The 15,939-nt window shown below is 51.3% G+C and overlaps 2 protein-coding genes and 1 pseudogene across 3 annotated transcripts in view; all 3 read right to left on the bottom strand.

The window, feature by feature from the left end:
• ELK1 (ETS transcription factor ELK1) lies at positions 1-14,490 on the bottom strand. 2 transcript variants are annotated; one of them, XM_047843730.1, is made up of 6 exons: positions 14,308-14,490; positions 6,010-6,253; positions 3,325-3,774; positions 2,242-2,688; positions 1,478-1,579; positions 1-1,392 (listed from the first exon to the last, which is right to left on the bottom strand). In XM_047843730.1, the coding sequence occupies exons 2-6, from the start codon at positions 6,217-6,219 to the stop codon at positions 1,294-1,296; spliced, it is 1,308 nt and encodes a 435-aa protein (XP_047699686.1). In that variant the 5' UTR covers positions 6,220-6,253; positions 14,308-14,490; the 3' UTR covers positions 1-1,293. The 2 variants fall into 2 exon arrangements, with proteins under 2 accessions (XP_047699686.1, XP_047699685.1); XM_047843729.1 differs by having other exon boundaries at positions 6,010-6,283.
• Positions 7,111-15,939, bottom strand: part of LOC125157233 (tubulin alpha chain-like) — a 27,559-nt pseudogene continuing 18,730 nt past the window's right edge.
• Positions 15,645-15,939, bottom strand: part of UXT (ubiquitously expressed prefoldin like chaperone) — a 9,146-nt gene continuing 8,851 nt past the window's right edge. Inside the window, exon 7 of the mRNA XM_047843733.1 lies at positions 15,645-15,744. Coding sequence (XP_047699689.1) covers positions 15,691-15,744 — 54 coding nt within the window. The 3' untranslated portion in view covers positions 15,645-15,690. The remainder of the gene's footprint in view (positions 15,745-15,939) is intronic.

Genomic DNA, 15,939 nt, shown 5'->3' on the forward strand with positions numbered 1-15,939 from the left:
TCACCTTTAAAAATATATATTTACAGGAACAATTCCCCATTCTCTGGGACTCTTAGAAAAAAAAAAAAAGATCCATTTTTTTTGGAGAAGTAAAACAAACGGTGGAGACAGGTGTAGCACCGTCCCCCAAATCACCAACCCCCAGGTCCCCAGGCCCGGGCTGGACCAGTGCTTACAGGAGGTGAGCCCAGGAGTCTTTTGAACCCACCCTCCTCTCCAGCCTGGAATTAAGATAGGATAGGCTTTATGCCCCCCATTCCTCCCTCCCAACTCCAGGGACACTTAAAGGGTCCTTTGTACCCGCCCGCAGGAAATTGGGGGGCTGGGAGGGAGGGAGCTGAAAATACACGTTTGGTATCAAAAATAAACACTTGGGGGTGGCAGGAAGATTCCCCCCCAAATCCCTTCCTTCCCACCCACCCCATCTCAGATATAGGAAGAGATGCTCCCCTCTCCCCTATTGAAAAGCCCTGTTTAAAAATAGATTATACTATCAAAATGGCAAGGGGTGGGGGACAAGGAGACCTGGAGTACTGGCTGGAGGGGCCCCCCAGACGGGGACCACTCCCCCCAAAAAAACCCTCCATTGGGAGGTAACAGGCAGGACCCCAGGAGTTTGGCAGACACAGGAATGGCTTCTCAGGGGGAGAAGAACAAAAGGAGCATTTCTCCCTGGCCAAAAAGATGGTATCTGAGAGAGAGGCTGGGGAGGTGGAAAATCCTATTTCAAGGGTGTGAGACTTCCTCGGCCAAGACTCCCAAACCGTTAAACGGCACAAATTCTTCCTGGACCCTTGGGTATGGCCAGGAATAATAAACTACAATAAGCTACCTCTTCTACCCACACCCCCAAATGGAGACAGGGCTCCCTCAGCTTCCCAAGGGCCGGCTGAGAAATAAATAAAGAAAAGGTCCTTCTCAAGCCAGACCCCGATTATCTCATCTTAGGGGAAAAATGCAGAGATGGGGGAGATGTCCTCACCACCCCCCTAAAAGGGTTGGGCCAGACTCCTCCCAGTGGCCTTCAAAAAATAAATAAATAAACCGCCCCCACCATTGCAGTAGGAGGCGTGTAAGGGCGGCCACTGGGGAACTGACCAAGAAGAGAGAAGTTGTTGTGTTTCCTGTGGAAGGGTTATTGAGTGATCCTTCCTAAGAATCCCTACCCTACCACGACTAGAGCACAAGTCTGTCAGCTGAACTATGTTTCTCCTTGAGACGGCTGGCTGGAGAGAAGTTCAGGGCCATGGATGGAGTGACCCCAGAAGGGAGTGGTGGCGGTGGTGATGGTAGTCATGGCTTCTGGGGCCCTGGGGAGAGCACCACGGGGGTTGAGAGGCCATCCACGCTGATGGAAGGGATGTGCACCTGGGCGCTGCCACTGGACGGAAACTGGGGACAGAAATAGGGAAAGGTCAGGGATGGGGGCCATGCCAGGGTCTCTCACCCTCTCCGAGATGGGGGACGGGGATCCTACCTGGAAGGAGAGCTTGGCTGGGCTACGGGGTGCAATGGGACTCAGGGTGCTCCAGAAGTGAATGCTGGGGGGCAGCGAGCTTGGCGTCAGCAGCACCGGAGTCTGTGGGGGAAGGGGTGGGTGGAACTCAAGTGAACACAGGGCAGGTGTGGGAAAATGGAAAGAACTTGGCTCCAGCCCCACCAGATTTCCCACTCGGACTTCTGAGATTATCTTCCCAAACTGCACAGGCTTACACCCTAACTACTAAGGTCAAGCCCAGGACACCTCTCCAATGTTATACAGACCATCCCTCCCAACTCCTGAGAACCCACCTGCAGCTTCGCTGGGCAAGACCACCTACAAGACCCCAACCACATGCCGTTTTCAACCTCCTAAGTCACCAACCCATCAGCTTAGGATCAACCTCCAACTCTTACATCCCACTCAACCATATACCTCACAGGAAACCCGCTAAGGAAATCCCAGATCAAAAAGCCCCACGCAGGTTCCTCAACCCATGCCCCAACCCACCAAACAGTTCCCGCACAAAGCCTCTCGATCCCTGCCCACAAAACTCCCCACACCAGCCCTTCATTCGGACAGCCCAACCCAAGGCACTGGAGACTAGTGGGCCCTGCGTTAATCAAGCCCCGTCCCTCCAGCCTGGGGTCTCAGTGCAGCCAATCCGGCTCGAAGGCCCCACCCTCCCGCTCAGAGAAACCACACTGGCTCTCGCAGTCTAGCTCCTCCCTCGCTCGCCCCACCCCTGCACAGGCACTCACCAATGTGTGCGTAGGTAGCAGGGACGGGGTCAGCGCTGGCCCCGGCGCCTGCAGCCCAGAGCCAGTTCCCGATCCTGGAGTCCGCTCGGGTCCTGGCCCACCCAGCAGGCTCGGGCTGAGTGGAAGCTCCAGGTCCCGGGGCTTCCGGCCCTTCTGAGGCTGGGCGATCTCCGTGTTGGAAGCAGTGGAAGCCGCGAGACCGCCGACCTGCGCTGTTGTCTCCATGACGACCGCGGGCAGCCGGGCCGGCCCACCCTCCGCAGGAGGAACTTCCGGCCCGGCCTTAGCGGCTTCCTGCACAAACCCCGCCTCCCCACCGACAGTGGCTTCCACCTCTTCCTTGGGCCCGTCCACTTTCACTTCGGGGGGCAGTGGCCTGCCCAACCCGGGATCCACATTCATCTCTTCTGATTTAGGGTTCTGGGCCTCGGGTGGGGTCAGGATGACCTGAGAGAGGAGGGCGGGCGGGTAGAGGGGGTGCATAAGGATTGCTGGGCTAGCGAAGCCAAGGACTTCTCTTGGAAAGCAGGACTTTGTAGCAGGGGGCATGATCGCACATCAAGGCAGGTACATCGACAAGACGTGGGGCTTTGCCAAGTATGTGGGGCTTCTTCTGGGGCAGCGTCTCTCCAGGGACAGGGCTGCCCCTAAGGGTGGGCTTCCCGGGGACACTGCCCCCATTCATGAAAGCAGTGGTTCTCAAAAATTTGCGTTATGGATTAGCAGCATGTGCCTCACCTGGAAACTAGTTAAAAATACAAATTCTCGCGCTCAACCCCAGATCCACAGAACCAGAAACTCTGGGGAGTGGGCCCCAGCAATCGAGTTTAAAAAGCCCTCCAGGTGATTCTGATGAACGCTAAGGTGAGAGAGTCTATGCGTTAAGCAAATAAATTCGGGCACCTTGTGTAGCTTCATACTTGCATAGCTCTCCTCCCCAACCCCTTCTCCCAGGAAACTTCTGTGTCCCTCCTTCCACCATATCTAAGTAGGACGTTTATGCTCCTTCTCCCACCAGCCCACCTCCTCATTTGGGAACTGTATATCCTCCCTCTTACTGAATTTCTATGTTCCAGTTCTTACCTGCAGAGGCAGGCCAGCCTCCTCAGCCTCCAGGCAGGCCTCCAGGGGGCTTGGACTGGTGCTCCTGCTCCCGGAAGGGGGCACTGCAGCTCCTGCAGGGGCGGTGTTGGAGAGCACTGAGGCAGGCCGAGAATGAGGGGGCGGCTGTGGCTGTGGCTGCAGGGACTGGATGGTGAAGGTGGAATAGAGGCCTGAGCGCATGTACTCGTTCCGGCTGCTGCGCGCCAAGCCACCTGGGCCTGCCATGCCTGCACCCTTGGGTGTGCCTGGTTTCCCAGAGGCTGTGTCCCCGGGGACAGTGTGTACAGCAGTGGGGGCCACATTTGCCACAGTGGAGGTGATCGACACCTCAGGCTGGGGCGGGCAGTCCTCAGTGGAGCACCTCGCGACCTCGGGGTAGGACACAAACTTGTAGACGAACTTCTGGCCGCTCACTTTGCGGATGATGTTCTGGGAAGGGAGGAGACAGGATAGAGGGCCTTAGAGGAGAGGGCCAGAGTTGGGGGAGGTACGGATGGAGGGTGGAGGGGTGCATCTCCCAGGGTCTTTCTTGCCCCTCTCCTGTCTTTTTACATATATGCCATCCCACCTCTGTGTCTGCCCCTGCATGGGTCCCCCCTCCCAGCCTATCTTTCACCCATGTCTTTCCTGATTTGGGGGCTCCTCCCTTCTCCTTCAGTTTCTACCTCTCTTCCCCATCATGATTTCCTTCTCTGTATTCTCCCCAGTTTCTCCCCTCTCTCTCCTCTGCCTTCCACAACTCTTCCTTTAGTCTACTGCCGTTCTCCCCCTTCCCCTGTCTCCCCTCCGGGTCTCCTTCCCATTAATCGCCCTCCGAGTCTCCCTGTCACTTCTCATCGCCATCCGTCTGCACCCCGCGCCCGCCCCCAACTCAGAGACACACACCCACACCCTGAGGCACCTTTCCACAAGGGGCCCACCTAGGGGAGTCGGTGCAGGAGCAGGCTCCAGGAACCAGGGGTGTCTGGGGGGCTAACAGGGCCAGGCCTTGCGGGGGTGGCTGCCAAGACAGTGTTGGGAGTGTAGCTGATGCAGTAAGGCAGGAAAACAAAGTAACTGATGTAAATATTGGAAGAGACTAAATTAATATAGAAGAATGTGGTGAGGAATTGCTGATATGGAGAATTATGTAAAGCTATTGATACAGAAGTACAACAGGGCAACGTCACTAGGGAGAAAAGGCTGAGGAGCCTCACTCTTTTTGTTTTGGGCTTTTTTTTTTTTTTTTGCTTGTCACAGTTTCTTTTTTTAAAATGTTTATTTATTTGAGTGAGAGTGAGAGAGAGAGAGAGAGAGAGAGAGAAAGCGAGCGAGCGCTAGCAGGGAAGGGGCAGAGAGAGAGCTCGGAGACACAGAATCTAAAGCAGGCTCCAGGCTCTGAGCTGTCAGCACAGAGCCTGACGTGGGGCTTGAACTCATGAACCTCGAGATGATGACCTAAGCCAAAATTGGATGCTTAACCGACTGAGCCACCCAGGTGCCCCTCACAGTTTATTTCTTGACTGAGCTGTAACTGAGGAGCCCCATTCTTAATACTGTGGTAGACTTTAAAGCTAAGGCCGTTAGAAAATGGAGTGACTGACAGCAAGTAGATAAGAGCATTAAAATACTGGTGTAAATATTGGGGGGAATCTCAAGGCTGGCTGGGTAGATCACAGACCACGTCTGAGATATTTCAGGATAGGTCAGGAGGATCTCAGGGATGTTGTAGTGGCCTCATTAATATTGTTTTGGAGGTTTCAGCTAAAGGAATAAAATATGAAAAATGGAATAAATGCTATAAATAATTAAGGGTGTGCAGCATAGGTCCAGGGCTGTCCTAGGGGACAAGAGGCATGTGGGGGGCACTCGGGCACCTTAGAGACCTCTTAATCCTGGTCAGGTATGTCACAGGGTGGGTCTGTGTTTCTCAGAAAAGGAATGAAGAGGGGTATTCATTAATATTGTTTTGGAAGTTTCAGATAAAGAAGAAAATGAAATAACCGGTAAATTGTGGGAGAGGGGAAACGCAGCACCAGTGTGGGAGTCTGAAAGGGTAAGGAAAATGTAAAATTTTACCTATAGGAATAAGATGATAAAATAATAAACACTGGGGTGGACCAGTGTTGCTCTGGGAATGCAAGAGAATGGGGTGTGCGGCTGGCATTATACATGTTGTTTTGGAGGTTCAGCTAAAGGAATGAGAGAAGAATCGATAAAAATGTTCAGTATCCCAGAGGATGAGGTACAGAAAGGTTGGTATAATACTGTCATGGAGATTTTGATGCTGGGAATAAGAATATTCTGGAATAAGAGTGGATTATGAAATAACTGAGGAAGCCCAGGACTGGTCCAGTTCCAGAAGACAGGATGAGGAAGAGTCATTTTTAATGGTGTTTTCAAACATTTTTAGCTGTAAGACAAGAAAACGAAATGTTGTGTGGGGGGTGGTGGGGTAGGGGTCAGTATTAACACTGCTGTGAAGGTTTCAGCCAAAGCGGTAGCCCAAAGGAAATACCTGAGCTAAACGTCTGGGGTGCCCAACACCGGCATGAGAGTATCAGAGAACGGGGTAGGAAATAGTAAATTTTGTTTTCAAAGTTACAGCTCCGACAAGTAAGGCAAAAAAATGAAATGACTGACGCAAATGTCGGCAGTTCCCGGTCCTGGCCTCCGAGGCCTTACCTTGTCGTAGTAGTACCGCAGGGCCCGGCTGAGCTTGTCGTAATTCATGTTGGTCTTGTTCTTACGCAGCCCCCACAGCCGGGCCACCTCCTCGGCATCCACCAGCTTGAACTCACCGCCATCCCGGGAGGTCCAGGAGATGATGTGGCCGTTGCCTTGTTCTCTCAGCAGCTGCAGCAGAAACTGCCACAGCGTCACAGAGGGGTCCATCGCTGGGGGAGTGCTCACGCCATCCCAGGGGTACCTGGAGGGCAGATGGCTCAGAGCTGAGAGGCTGTGAACACGGAAGGAGGCAAAGGTCAGCAGGAGGAGGATTCCTTTTCTCGCCATCTTGGCTCCACCGCTGTCCCCGAAGCCCACCATCATTCCCTAAACCCCCTCAGACTAAATTCTAAGCTCCTCGGCCTGGCTTTGGATGACCCCTCATAATGGTAGGAGACTTTGGGGGACACGAGGATGGTGTGAATGAATTTTGCGTGTGGGGCAAATGTGAATCTTTGGGGGCCAGAGGGCAGACTGTGGTAGGCAAAATAATGCCCCTCTCAAAAAGTGTCCACATGCTGGGGTGCCTGGGGGACTCAGTCGGTTAAGGGTCCAACTCTTGATCTCGGCTCAGGTCACAATCTCATGGTTCGTGAGTTGGAGCCCCGCGTCGCATTCTATGCTGACAGCGCAAAGCCTGCTTGGGATTCTCTTTCCCTCTCTGCTCCTTCCCTGCTTGCGCTCTCTCTCTCTCTCTCTCTCTCTCTCTCTCTCAAAAATAAATAAAATAAACTTTAAAACAAAAGAAAAGGGAAAAAAATGTCTACCTCCTACTCTCTGGAACCTAGGAGTATATTATGTTACACGGCAAAAGGAACTTTGCAGATGAACTTAAGGTTATAGGAATTCCCTCTTCTCTGCAGGGGATACGTTTCAAGACCCCCAGTGGATGCCTGAAACTGTGGACAGCACCAAACCCTATATATACTATGTTTGTTTCCTATACATATACACACAGGATAAAGTTTAATTTATAAATCGGGCACACTAGGAGATTAACAAAAATAACTGATAATAAAATAGAACAATTATGGCAATATACTATATAATAAAAGTTATGAGACTGTGCTCTCTCTTCTCAATATCTTATTGTTCTGAACTCACCCTTCTTGTGATGATGTGAGATGACAGAATACTTACACAATGAGATGAAGCGCGGTGAATGATATAGGTGTTGTGACATAGCGTTAGGCTACCACTGTAAGGAAACAAGAGCCCTTAACCCTACAACCTCAAGGAACTAAATTCTGCCAGCAACCTGAGTGAGCAGGAACCAGATGGTCCCCTGGAGCCTCCAGAAAGGAATGCAGCCATGCCCACACCTGGGTTTCGGCCTGGACTTCTGACCTCCGGAGTGCCGACATAATAATGTACATAGTTTTAAGCAGCTGGGTTTGTGATAGTTTGTTACAGCCAGGGTGGAAAACTAGTATAATGCCCCTCACCCGAACGTTTTCATTTGTATCCTCCACCACATCAAACATCAAGTTTTCCAGGAGGTTCCTTCCACTAGCCCCTCATAAAAGCTGTTCACTCTGTGTGGGGCTCCCTTCTGCCTACAAGTCTCTCCCATCATTCGAGTCCCAGCCACAGGAGCCTTGCCTTTCTGAAGCCTTCCTGAAACTCAATGTCTGCCCTCTCCTGTCTCTCTACTACACATTCCTTGGGCCTGTTACTGTCCCTGTATGTTCTCCTTCTTGAGAACAGCAATAGCCAACGTTTATTAGGTTCATAACACTTGGCTGGCACTGTTCCAATCAGGCAATATGGCCTAACAGACAACCGCTCAGGTTCAAGAGCCAGATTGCCAGGATCGGAATCCTGGTTCCGCTACTCATTAGCGGTGTGGCCCTGGGCATATTCTTTAACCTCCTTGTGCCTCAATTTTCCCATCTGTGAAATAGGGATAATAATAATGCCGAGTTCACAGAGTTACTGTACAGATTAAATATAATGTGCCTGGAGTACGATAAGCTTTTAATAGTTATTAAGTTCCTAATGTGTTCCTGATTCCTTACCTACTATTCCAAAATCCAAAAAGCTCTAACAACAGAAAACTTTATAAGCCTTTGGGTGGCAAAACCAGATTTGAAGTGAACAGGGCCCTTTCTGGTCTTTATTGATCCTCACTCAGTGTGACTGTTCGTACATTTTGCTACAGCGGTGTTATGTAACATCTTGTATGTGCACCTTGTTGCCTTTCTAAAATCTGAAAAATGTGCAATTCTGAAACACATCTGGCCCCCAAGGGTTTTGGATAAGGGCATGTAGACCTGTACTGCTATTTTTATAGGTACTGACTCATTTATCTCTCATCACAACTCTGGAAAGTAGGTGCTCTTTATTACCACTAATTTACAGGGGAGGAAGCTGAGGCACAAAATGTCCAAGTGACGTGTACAGGCCACAGAGCCTAAGTGGCACAGCCAGGATTCGGACCCACGCAGATTCCAGTTGTCTAAGCCTTTAAACCCTTAGGCTAAACTGCCCCCACACTGCTTCTTCAGCACATCCTGTGGAGAACAGGACCACCCCTGCCCACCACCCCAGAACTGCCCTCTTTGCTGAGGGTGAACTGGAAATAAACATGGAGCTTCCTATTTATTCTCAAGGAATGAGCTTTCATCAATCACCTGTTCACTGGCTGGGATTGTTGGGTTCAGAAGACCTTCCAAACCAGGTTTCAAAGAACCTTCCTCTATTATTTATAGCTTGATTCTTTAATCTGTAATGAAATATACAGTACGAGCCTCTCAGGTCCGAGCTGTTTTGAAGCTCATTTGGCGGACATGATTTTAGGCTATTATACAAGTCACAGAGCCACGAAGTGTCCACATTTGAGAGTCCTGTCATCAGAGGCTTCACTGGGTTTATTTCAAAGACCTGCCTGTTTCAGAGGCACAAAGAGTTCAGTGTGACTCCTGGTGGTGGAGACAGGCAATTTTACCAGTTCCTCTTTCATTCGCGCTAGAACCTATCAATTAAGGTGAAATCCAACCTACCAATTAAAGTGAAATCCGACAGTTTGCTTCAAGCCTCAACAGCACACAGGGTTTTCTATTTTGTTTATCGTATTTCCCACTTGACCCCTAATGAGAGTCCTAGTAATTTGCCTACCTCAAATGTGTTTACTTCTCTTCACCTCATTCATTTAACAAGCATTTATTAAAAAAATTTTTTTTAAATGTTTATTTTTGAGAGGGAGAGAACGAGTGGGGGAGGGGCACAGAGGATCTGAAGCAGGCTCTGCACTGACAGCCTCATGTGGGGCTCAAACTCACGAACCATGACATAATGATCTGAGTCGAAGTCGGACTCTTAACCAACTGAGCCACCCAGGCGCCCCTAGCAAGCATTTATTGAGCGCCAGGTGCGGGGGATATGGCAGTGAACAGACAAAAATCCCTGCTCTAGTGGAATTCACACTGTAGTGGGGAAGACAGATAAGAAACAAGATAAATGAGTACAAAAATATGTCAGATGGTGAGAAGAGCTATGGGAAGAAAATGAAGCAGGGAAAGGAGTTGTTATTTTTGAAAGGGTAGCCAGGGGAGGGTAGGCACTGAGCAGCTGACATTTGAGCAAAGGCCTGAATGAGATGAGAGAGTCAGGTTTGTGATGACCCCGGGAGCAGGTCGATCCAGGCAGAGGACACGGGGACACAGCCAGGGTGAACGACCCGGAGGCTGGAGCAGTGCTGGGCAGGTCAGAGGAAGAGAAAGGAGTCTGGCAAGGTCAGAGAGGAGGGAGTAAGGGCACAAAAAGTGGTAGGAGGTGAGAACAGAGGGGCTAAGGAGGCCAGACTGAGTGAGGCTTTTTTGGGCCCTGCAAGGACTGAGTGAGAGGAGAGCCACGAGAGGGCTGTGAACAGAGGCGTAAGAGGCTGTGACTTGGATTTTAACAGGATCCTTCTGGCTGTTGTGAAGAGACCAACTGTAGGGATAGGAGAGGCTACTGCAATAGTCCAAGTGAGAGATGGTGGTGGTGGCAGTGGAACTGGGGAGGGGTGGCTGAGTTCTGGACAAAATGTGAAAACAGAGTGAACAGGATTTGCTGACAAAAAGGATGGGGGTGGGTGAGAGAGGCATCATCAAGGGTGATTCTAGGTTTGTGGCCTGATCGCCTGGAACGATGGAGCTAGGACCAACTGAGATGGGAGTGCTGCAGGAGAGCAGGTTTTGAGGCGAGACTGGGAGGTCAATTTTGGAGATCGTCTCAGAGGCCTTTTAGACACCTACATATATGCTATGAATAATAATATTGATTTTAAAAATAGTCCTACAGCGCTGGCTGTGTGCCGCATATCATTTAAATCACTTGACTCAATCATCAAAGCAACACTGTGGGGTAGGCATTATCACGATCCTCCCATTTTCCAGATGAGGAAATAGAGGTGGAGTTTGCCGGCTTGCCCCAAATCACGCAGCCGGAAGCTGGCAGAGCTGGGGTTCAAACCCAGGCAGTTTGGCTCCAGGCAGTGATCCCGGCACTTTACAACACCAGTTCTCTTTGATGAGAGACAGAAGGGGAAGACCCTAGAATGTGACACGGATGGTATTTTTACACAGGGTGAGCAGGGAGGGTCCCCTCCTGAAGGGGGGGAGGGAGCAAGCCATGCTGACATCTGTGGGAAGGGTCTTTGTACACAGACTGCTGTACACAGACTCTAAGGTGGCCACAAGTTTGGCACACTACATCACGGGCACCGTGAGTTCATCCAGGTCCCACCTCTGAGGATATGAATGTGCCCTTCCCTCTTCTCACGCCCGATAAACCCTTTATTCTACAATCATCAAGTTCCAGTATCTCCCAGGCAGAATTAAAATTCTTCCTCTGTGTGAGCCAATGTGACGAACAACCTGTATGCTCTCGCAAATCTGTTCTCTCTGGGTCTTCGGTCTCATACTCCTCTGCCCTGTTCTAGCTGTGTGACCTTGAGCAAGTTACTTAACCTCTCTGGATCTGTTACTGCAACTGTAAAACATCCTCAAAAGATACTAGTCTCAAAGGCTTTTGTGAGGATTAAATGCCAATATATGTAAAGGACTTAGAAAACTATCTCTGGCATGTGGGAGACACCCAACAAATGTTAGCTCTTAGCTTGTGTATCAAGCTAAGATACACAACCACCCCTCTCCAGTTCTCCTCCCCCCCCCCCCGCCTTATATATCACCATGGCCTATACCATCTGGCTCTTATCACCACTCTGACCTTGCCTCCTGCCTTCTCCCTCCACTCTCCTCCAGCCACACTGGCCTCCTGCATGTTTCTTCTGTTTTTAATATTTATTTTTGAGAGAGAGTGAGTGGGGGTGGGGAGACAGAGAATCCCAAGCAGGCTCCGTGTGGTCAGTGCAAGCCCGATGTGGGGCTCGATATCACGAACTGGGTTCGATGCTTTACCGACTGAGTTACTAGGTGCCCCATCCTCCTTCAGGTTTCTTTCTTCCTTTTTTTTTTTTTAATGTTTATTTGAGAGAGAGACAAGAGTGCAAGCAGGGGAGGGGCAGAGAGAGAGGGAGACACAGAATCTGAAGTAAGCTCAAGGCTCTGAGCTGTCAGGATGCGGGACTCGAACCCATGAACTGTGAGATCATGACCTGAGCCAGAGTCGGACGCTTAACTGACTGAGCCACCCAGGTGCCTCCTCCTTCATGTTTCTTGAACCCTCTAGGCACAATCTGACCTCAGGGCCTTTGCACGGGCTGTTCCTTCTGCCTGGTACACTCTTCCCCTGGACATTATGGCTCCCTCCCTGACCTCCTTCAGGCCTTAATTCAAGAGTCACCTTCTAAATGAGGCCTGCCCGGTGCCTAAGATTTCAACCACCCCCATACTCTATCCTTGTCTTCCCTACTTCATTTTTCCCCCTTGGTGCTTGTCTAACATACTAGATCTAATTTTACTTACTGTTTTATTTATATAGTCCATCTCACCCACTTTTAGCAAGCGTCTGCTCCACAAGGGCAGGAATTTCTGCCTGTTCTGTTCCCTCCCGTATCCCCAGCACCTAGAAGAGTGCCTGGTACTCAGTAGGTGCTAAGTGTTTGCTGAATGAACAATCCCAACTAGCTTCTTAATGAGCTCTCATATGCCCTCATCATCTCTATCTTCCTCCCCGCTACCCTGATTCGTCTGAAATTATATTTTTCACATTCATTCATGCAACACATTCTTATTGAGCACCTACTATATACTAGGTATATTTACCCAGCAGTAAATAAGCAGACAAAAATTGTAAGCCCTCATGGGACTCCCGTTCTAATGGGGAGAGACAATAAACACAATCAACTGGTAAAGTGCACAGTGTATCTGATAGTGATACGGGGCAAAAGGATCAATAAAGCAGAGAAGGGACTTGAGTCCTGCTAAGTATGCAGGTTAAGATGGTCAGGGACGGGCTGACATTTGAACAGAGCTCTGAAAGGAATCATGGCGAGATCAGGGCTACAGTGTTCCAGGCAGGAAATATAACGAACACAAAGGCCCTGAGGCTGGATCACATCTGATGTGTTTGAGGATGAGTGAGGAGCTCACTGTGGCTGGAACAGAGCTGAGAGGACATGGTGCAGGAGGTGAGGCCAGACAGGTTACTTGTTTTATTGACTCCCGGGCATTCTTTACACTGGAGGGGAGTCTAGCTCTGATTTCTCCGTTTTACAAATAAGGAATCGGGTGCAGGGAGGAAGTGGTTAAATCACTCAGGTCACAGAGCTGCTGGGATTGGGGGTGGATGGGTGCTGACACAAGGTGTGGAATGGAGGCAGCTCTGCAGGCAGGGGGAACAGCAAAAACAAAAGCTTGGAGATGAGAAGTCATTCGGTTTTTAAGGAGCGGGGTCTCACGTGGGATGGGGTGAGGTGAGAGAGGGGAGCCTCAAAAATTATTTTGTGTTGAGGGGCCACCTAACTGGGGACTTACCTCTGAATAAGGTATTGAACCCCTATGCCAAACTTTCCTCACTACCTGTCTCATAGGGTGATGGTGAGGATTAAATGAGCTCATTAATATACAGCCCCTTGCCAGGTCCCTAGTAGGTGCTCAATAAATGTTGGCTCCTAATGGCATTATCACTATCTTTAACGTATCCATTTATTGGAGTGAGACCGAATGTCTTAGTGGTTAATGATGTATATGAGGGGGTGTGTTCTAGAGTGAAAAACACCTGGGTTCAACAGGCACACAGGGTGATCCAATATTAAGAAAGAAGGATGGTAGGGGTCGGGGAGAAGGCCACGGACTGATCCACCACAAGGAAAGGGAGAAGATAGAAGCACCTCCCGCGGGAGGGATTACAAAGCTCTGGACTCAGGGGAGGGTATGGGGGTGTGTGCCTGAATGCAAGCACATGGGTGACAGGAAGGCCAATGAACAGATCCACTGCAAAGGTGGGGGTGGGGGGAGTGCAAAGGCTCATCTAATTTACTGGGGGCAAGGGAAGCAGAAAGGCACACAGACTGCACAACAGTAGAGGAGAAAAGCCATCACACAGACTGATTAAAAGAAGGGAACGAGGCCATGGACTGGGCTACTGAAAATGGGGCGATAAAAAGCACTAAACTGACCCACTATTAAAAGGAAGGGAGAAGCCCAAGGACCGGAGCTACAGTCTACAAAAAAAGGAGGACAGGGCAATGGGCTGATAACTAGGGGGATGTGAATACAAGCCTTTAGACTGATCCACAGTAAAAAAAAAAAAAAAAAAAAAAAAAGATGTGTGAGAGAGCCATGGACTGATGCGCTGGGGGACTGGAGGAGGCAGGAATACAACTTCACAGATTAACTCACTGTTAAAGGGGGTGGGGGGTGCACAACGCCACGGATTGATTCACTACAAGGAACAGGAGTGGTGGAACAAACAAGGCCACAGACGGGGTCCTTGAAAGTTGAGGACAGGCGAAATAAGAACACTCAGGTGCACCTACTGTCAAGGAGTCGGACAATGCCAGAGACTGCTCCCCTCTAAGTGGGGGTGGGGGCAAGACCGTGGGCGAGTCCACTGTAAGGTGGGGTGGGGAGAAATATAAGCACGCAGACCGATCCATTATCAAACAGGAAGGGGGGTCAGGCCACGGTCAGCTCCACTACAAGGGGCGAAGGGAGGGGACAATACCACAGGCAGGTCCACCAGCCGTGGAGGTGGCGGTGGGCAGTCGAACACAGGCAGGCCACGGGCCAAGCCACATCCCTCGCGCGGGGGCGGGAAGGATACGTGGGGTCAGGGACTGGTCCTCCACCCTCCAGGCCCCGGGCTCACCTGTGTGTAGCGCAGTGGCAGTGTTGGCAGCTCCGGGGGGCGGGGGCTCCATGCGCAGCCCCACCGCCCCCCAGGCCCGGGCTCCGAGGCGGCGGCGGTGGTGGCGGTGGTGGCGGCGGCGGCGGCGGCGGCAGCAGCTAGAAGCCGCCCCTGCGTTTCCTCACCGCTCACGTGGGACTACTGAGGAGGGGCCGAGCATTCTGCCGCTCGTTGATTGGACAGAACACCGAGGATCGACCGCGCGGCTTCCAAGGCTGGGGAGGCGGGCCCTGCCCCACAGAGCTACGCCGTGATTGGCCCAAGGGGAATTGATGGAACGCAGATGGCCGCCTGGGTTCCGAGGGGGCGTGCCGGGCCCCTCCGGTGCTTCACGCTAATTGGCTCAAGACTGACAGCCCGTGGGCGATTGACAAGATCCTGGGGGCGCCTGCCTCACATTGATTGGCCTATATGGAAGACAGCCTCCGAGGATAGGGGCCGATGGACCCTGCTTTCTGCTAATTGGTGGATGAGGGACTCCTAGACAGCTGCCAAAACACCAACGGGGCGGTGCTGCACGCCACGCTGCTCAGCGGAAGCTGGACTTGTATGGAAGTGGGCGTAGCAGCCGCCTGGAAGGGGGTCGGGCCAGGGCTGTGCGTAGGTGGGCACGGTAACTCTATAGTGATTGGCTAGAAAAGACGAGTTTAGAAGGGGACAGAGATAGGAGGGCTGGACAGCCGCCAGGCACGCAAAGGGACGTTGAGTGGTGGAAACTAAATGCCTACGAGGGTAGCGTCGAGCAGCAGCCAGTTATAAACGGGAGGAACCTGGCTCTGCATTGATTGGCGGAAGCTGGACTCAACCTAGAATAGGGGCCGGACCAGGGAGGGAGGGATTCGGCTTTGTGCCCATTGGTGGAAGCTGGAACTATTTAGAAGCGGGGTGAGGCCAAGGTTTAGCCGAGACGGGCGTGGGCGTAATCTAAGGTACCCCAGTAATGATTAGGGTGTGGGAGAGGGGCAAAACTTAGGGCCAGGAATGAGTGTCTTGGGAACAAACCTCCACCTTGAACGGGCCCATTCTCTATGATAATTCAAAGAGTTGTGTCCAGGAAAAGAAACAGAAAGAAGAGCCAGGTGGGGGGCCCAGGTTGCCAAGGCGACAGAAGATAGGGCAGAGCAGAAAGTCAAGTGGCAAATGCTGCTAGGCAACAGGCTGGAGGCGGGACTTCAGGGGTGCTTTAAAGGTTTCACACGGAGACTGGATCTCTGGGCCTCCTGATAACTTTGTGCTTTAGAATCAGGGCACTTGAGCAAACAGCAGGGGTTGAGGTGGGGAAAGAAGGGCCATGTGACTCAAAGGCATTCAGGCTCTTTAATGTCTGGGGAGGCAGGGAAGAAGTCAATGGTGAGGTGTCTCCGGGAAATTCTGCAGGCCTTGCAGCTCTCTAAGCCCCTGAAAAAAGAGGACAGAAGAGATTGAACAGAGACTGGGTCCAGGCCCCATCCCAGGCTTGCTCTGACCTCCCCTCCCTCAGAGCCAGCCTGGCTCCAGCTTGGCTCCAGCTTAGAGAGAAAGATGGTCTTTCTCGTCCCTGGCTCTCTCCCTTCCTCAGGTCACCACCCTGAACACATCCGGAGACAGAGTCTG

This window comes from Prionailurus viverrinus, chromosome X, assembly GCF_022837055.1.
Source record: "Prionailurus viverrinus isolate Anna chromosome X, UM_Priviv_1.0, whole genome shotgun sequence".
NCBI classification, from domain to species: domain Eukaryota; kingdom Metazoa; phylum Chordata; class Mammalia; order Carnivora; family Felidae; genus Prionailurus; species Prionailurus viverrinus.

Bases quoted from the DNA above. Each gene is read 5' to 3' on its own strand.
- ELK1 (XM_047843730.1), bottom strand. From the start codon at position 6,219: ATGGACCCCTCTGTGACGCTGTGGCAGTTTCTGCTGCAGCTGCTGAGA. The intron at 1,580-2,241 runs GTGAGTGCCTGT...CTTCCCCCACAG, and splicing joins TGCTACCTACGCACACATTG to ACTCCGGTGCTGCTGACGCC. The intron at 1,393-1,477 runs GTAGGATCCCCG...TTCTGTCCCCAG, and splicing joins CAGCCAAGCTCTCCTTCCAG to TTTCCGTCCAGTGGCAGCGC.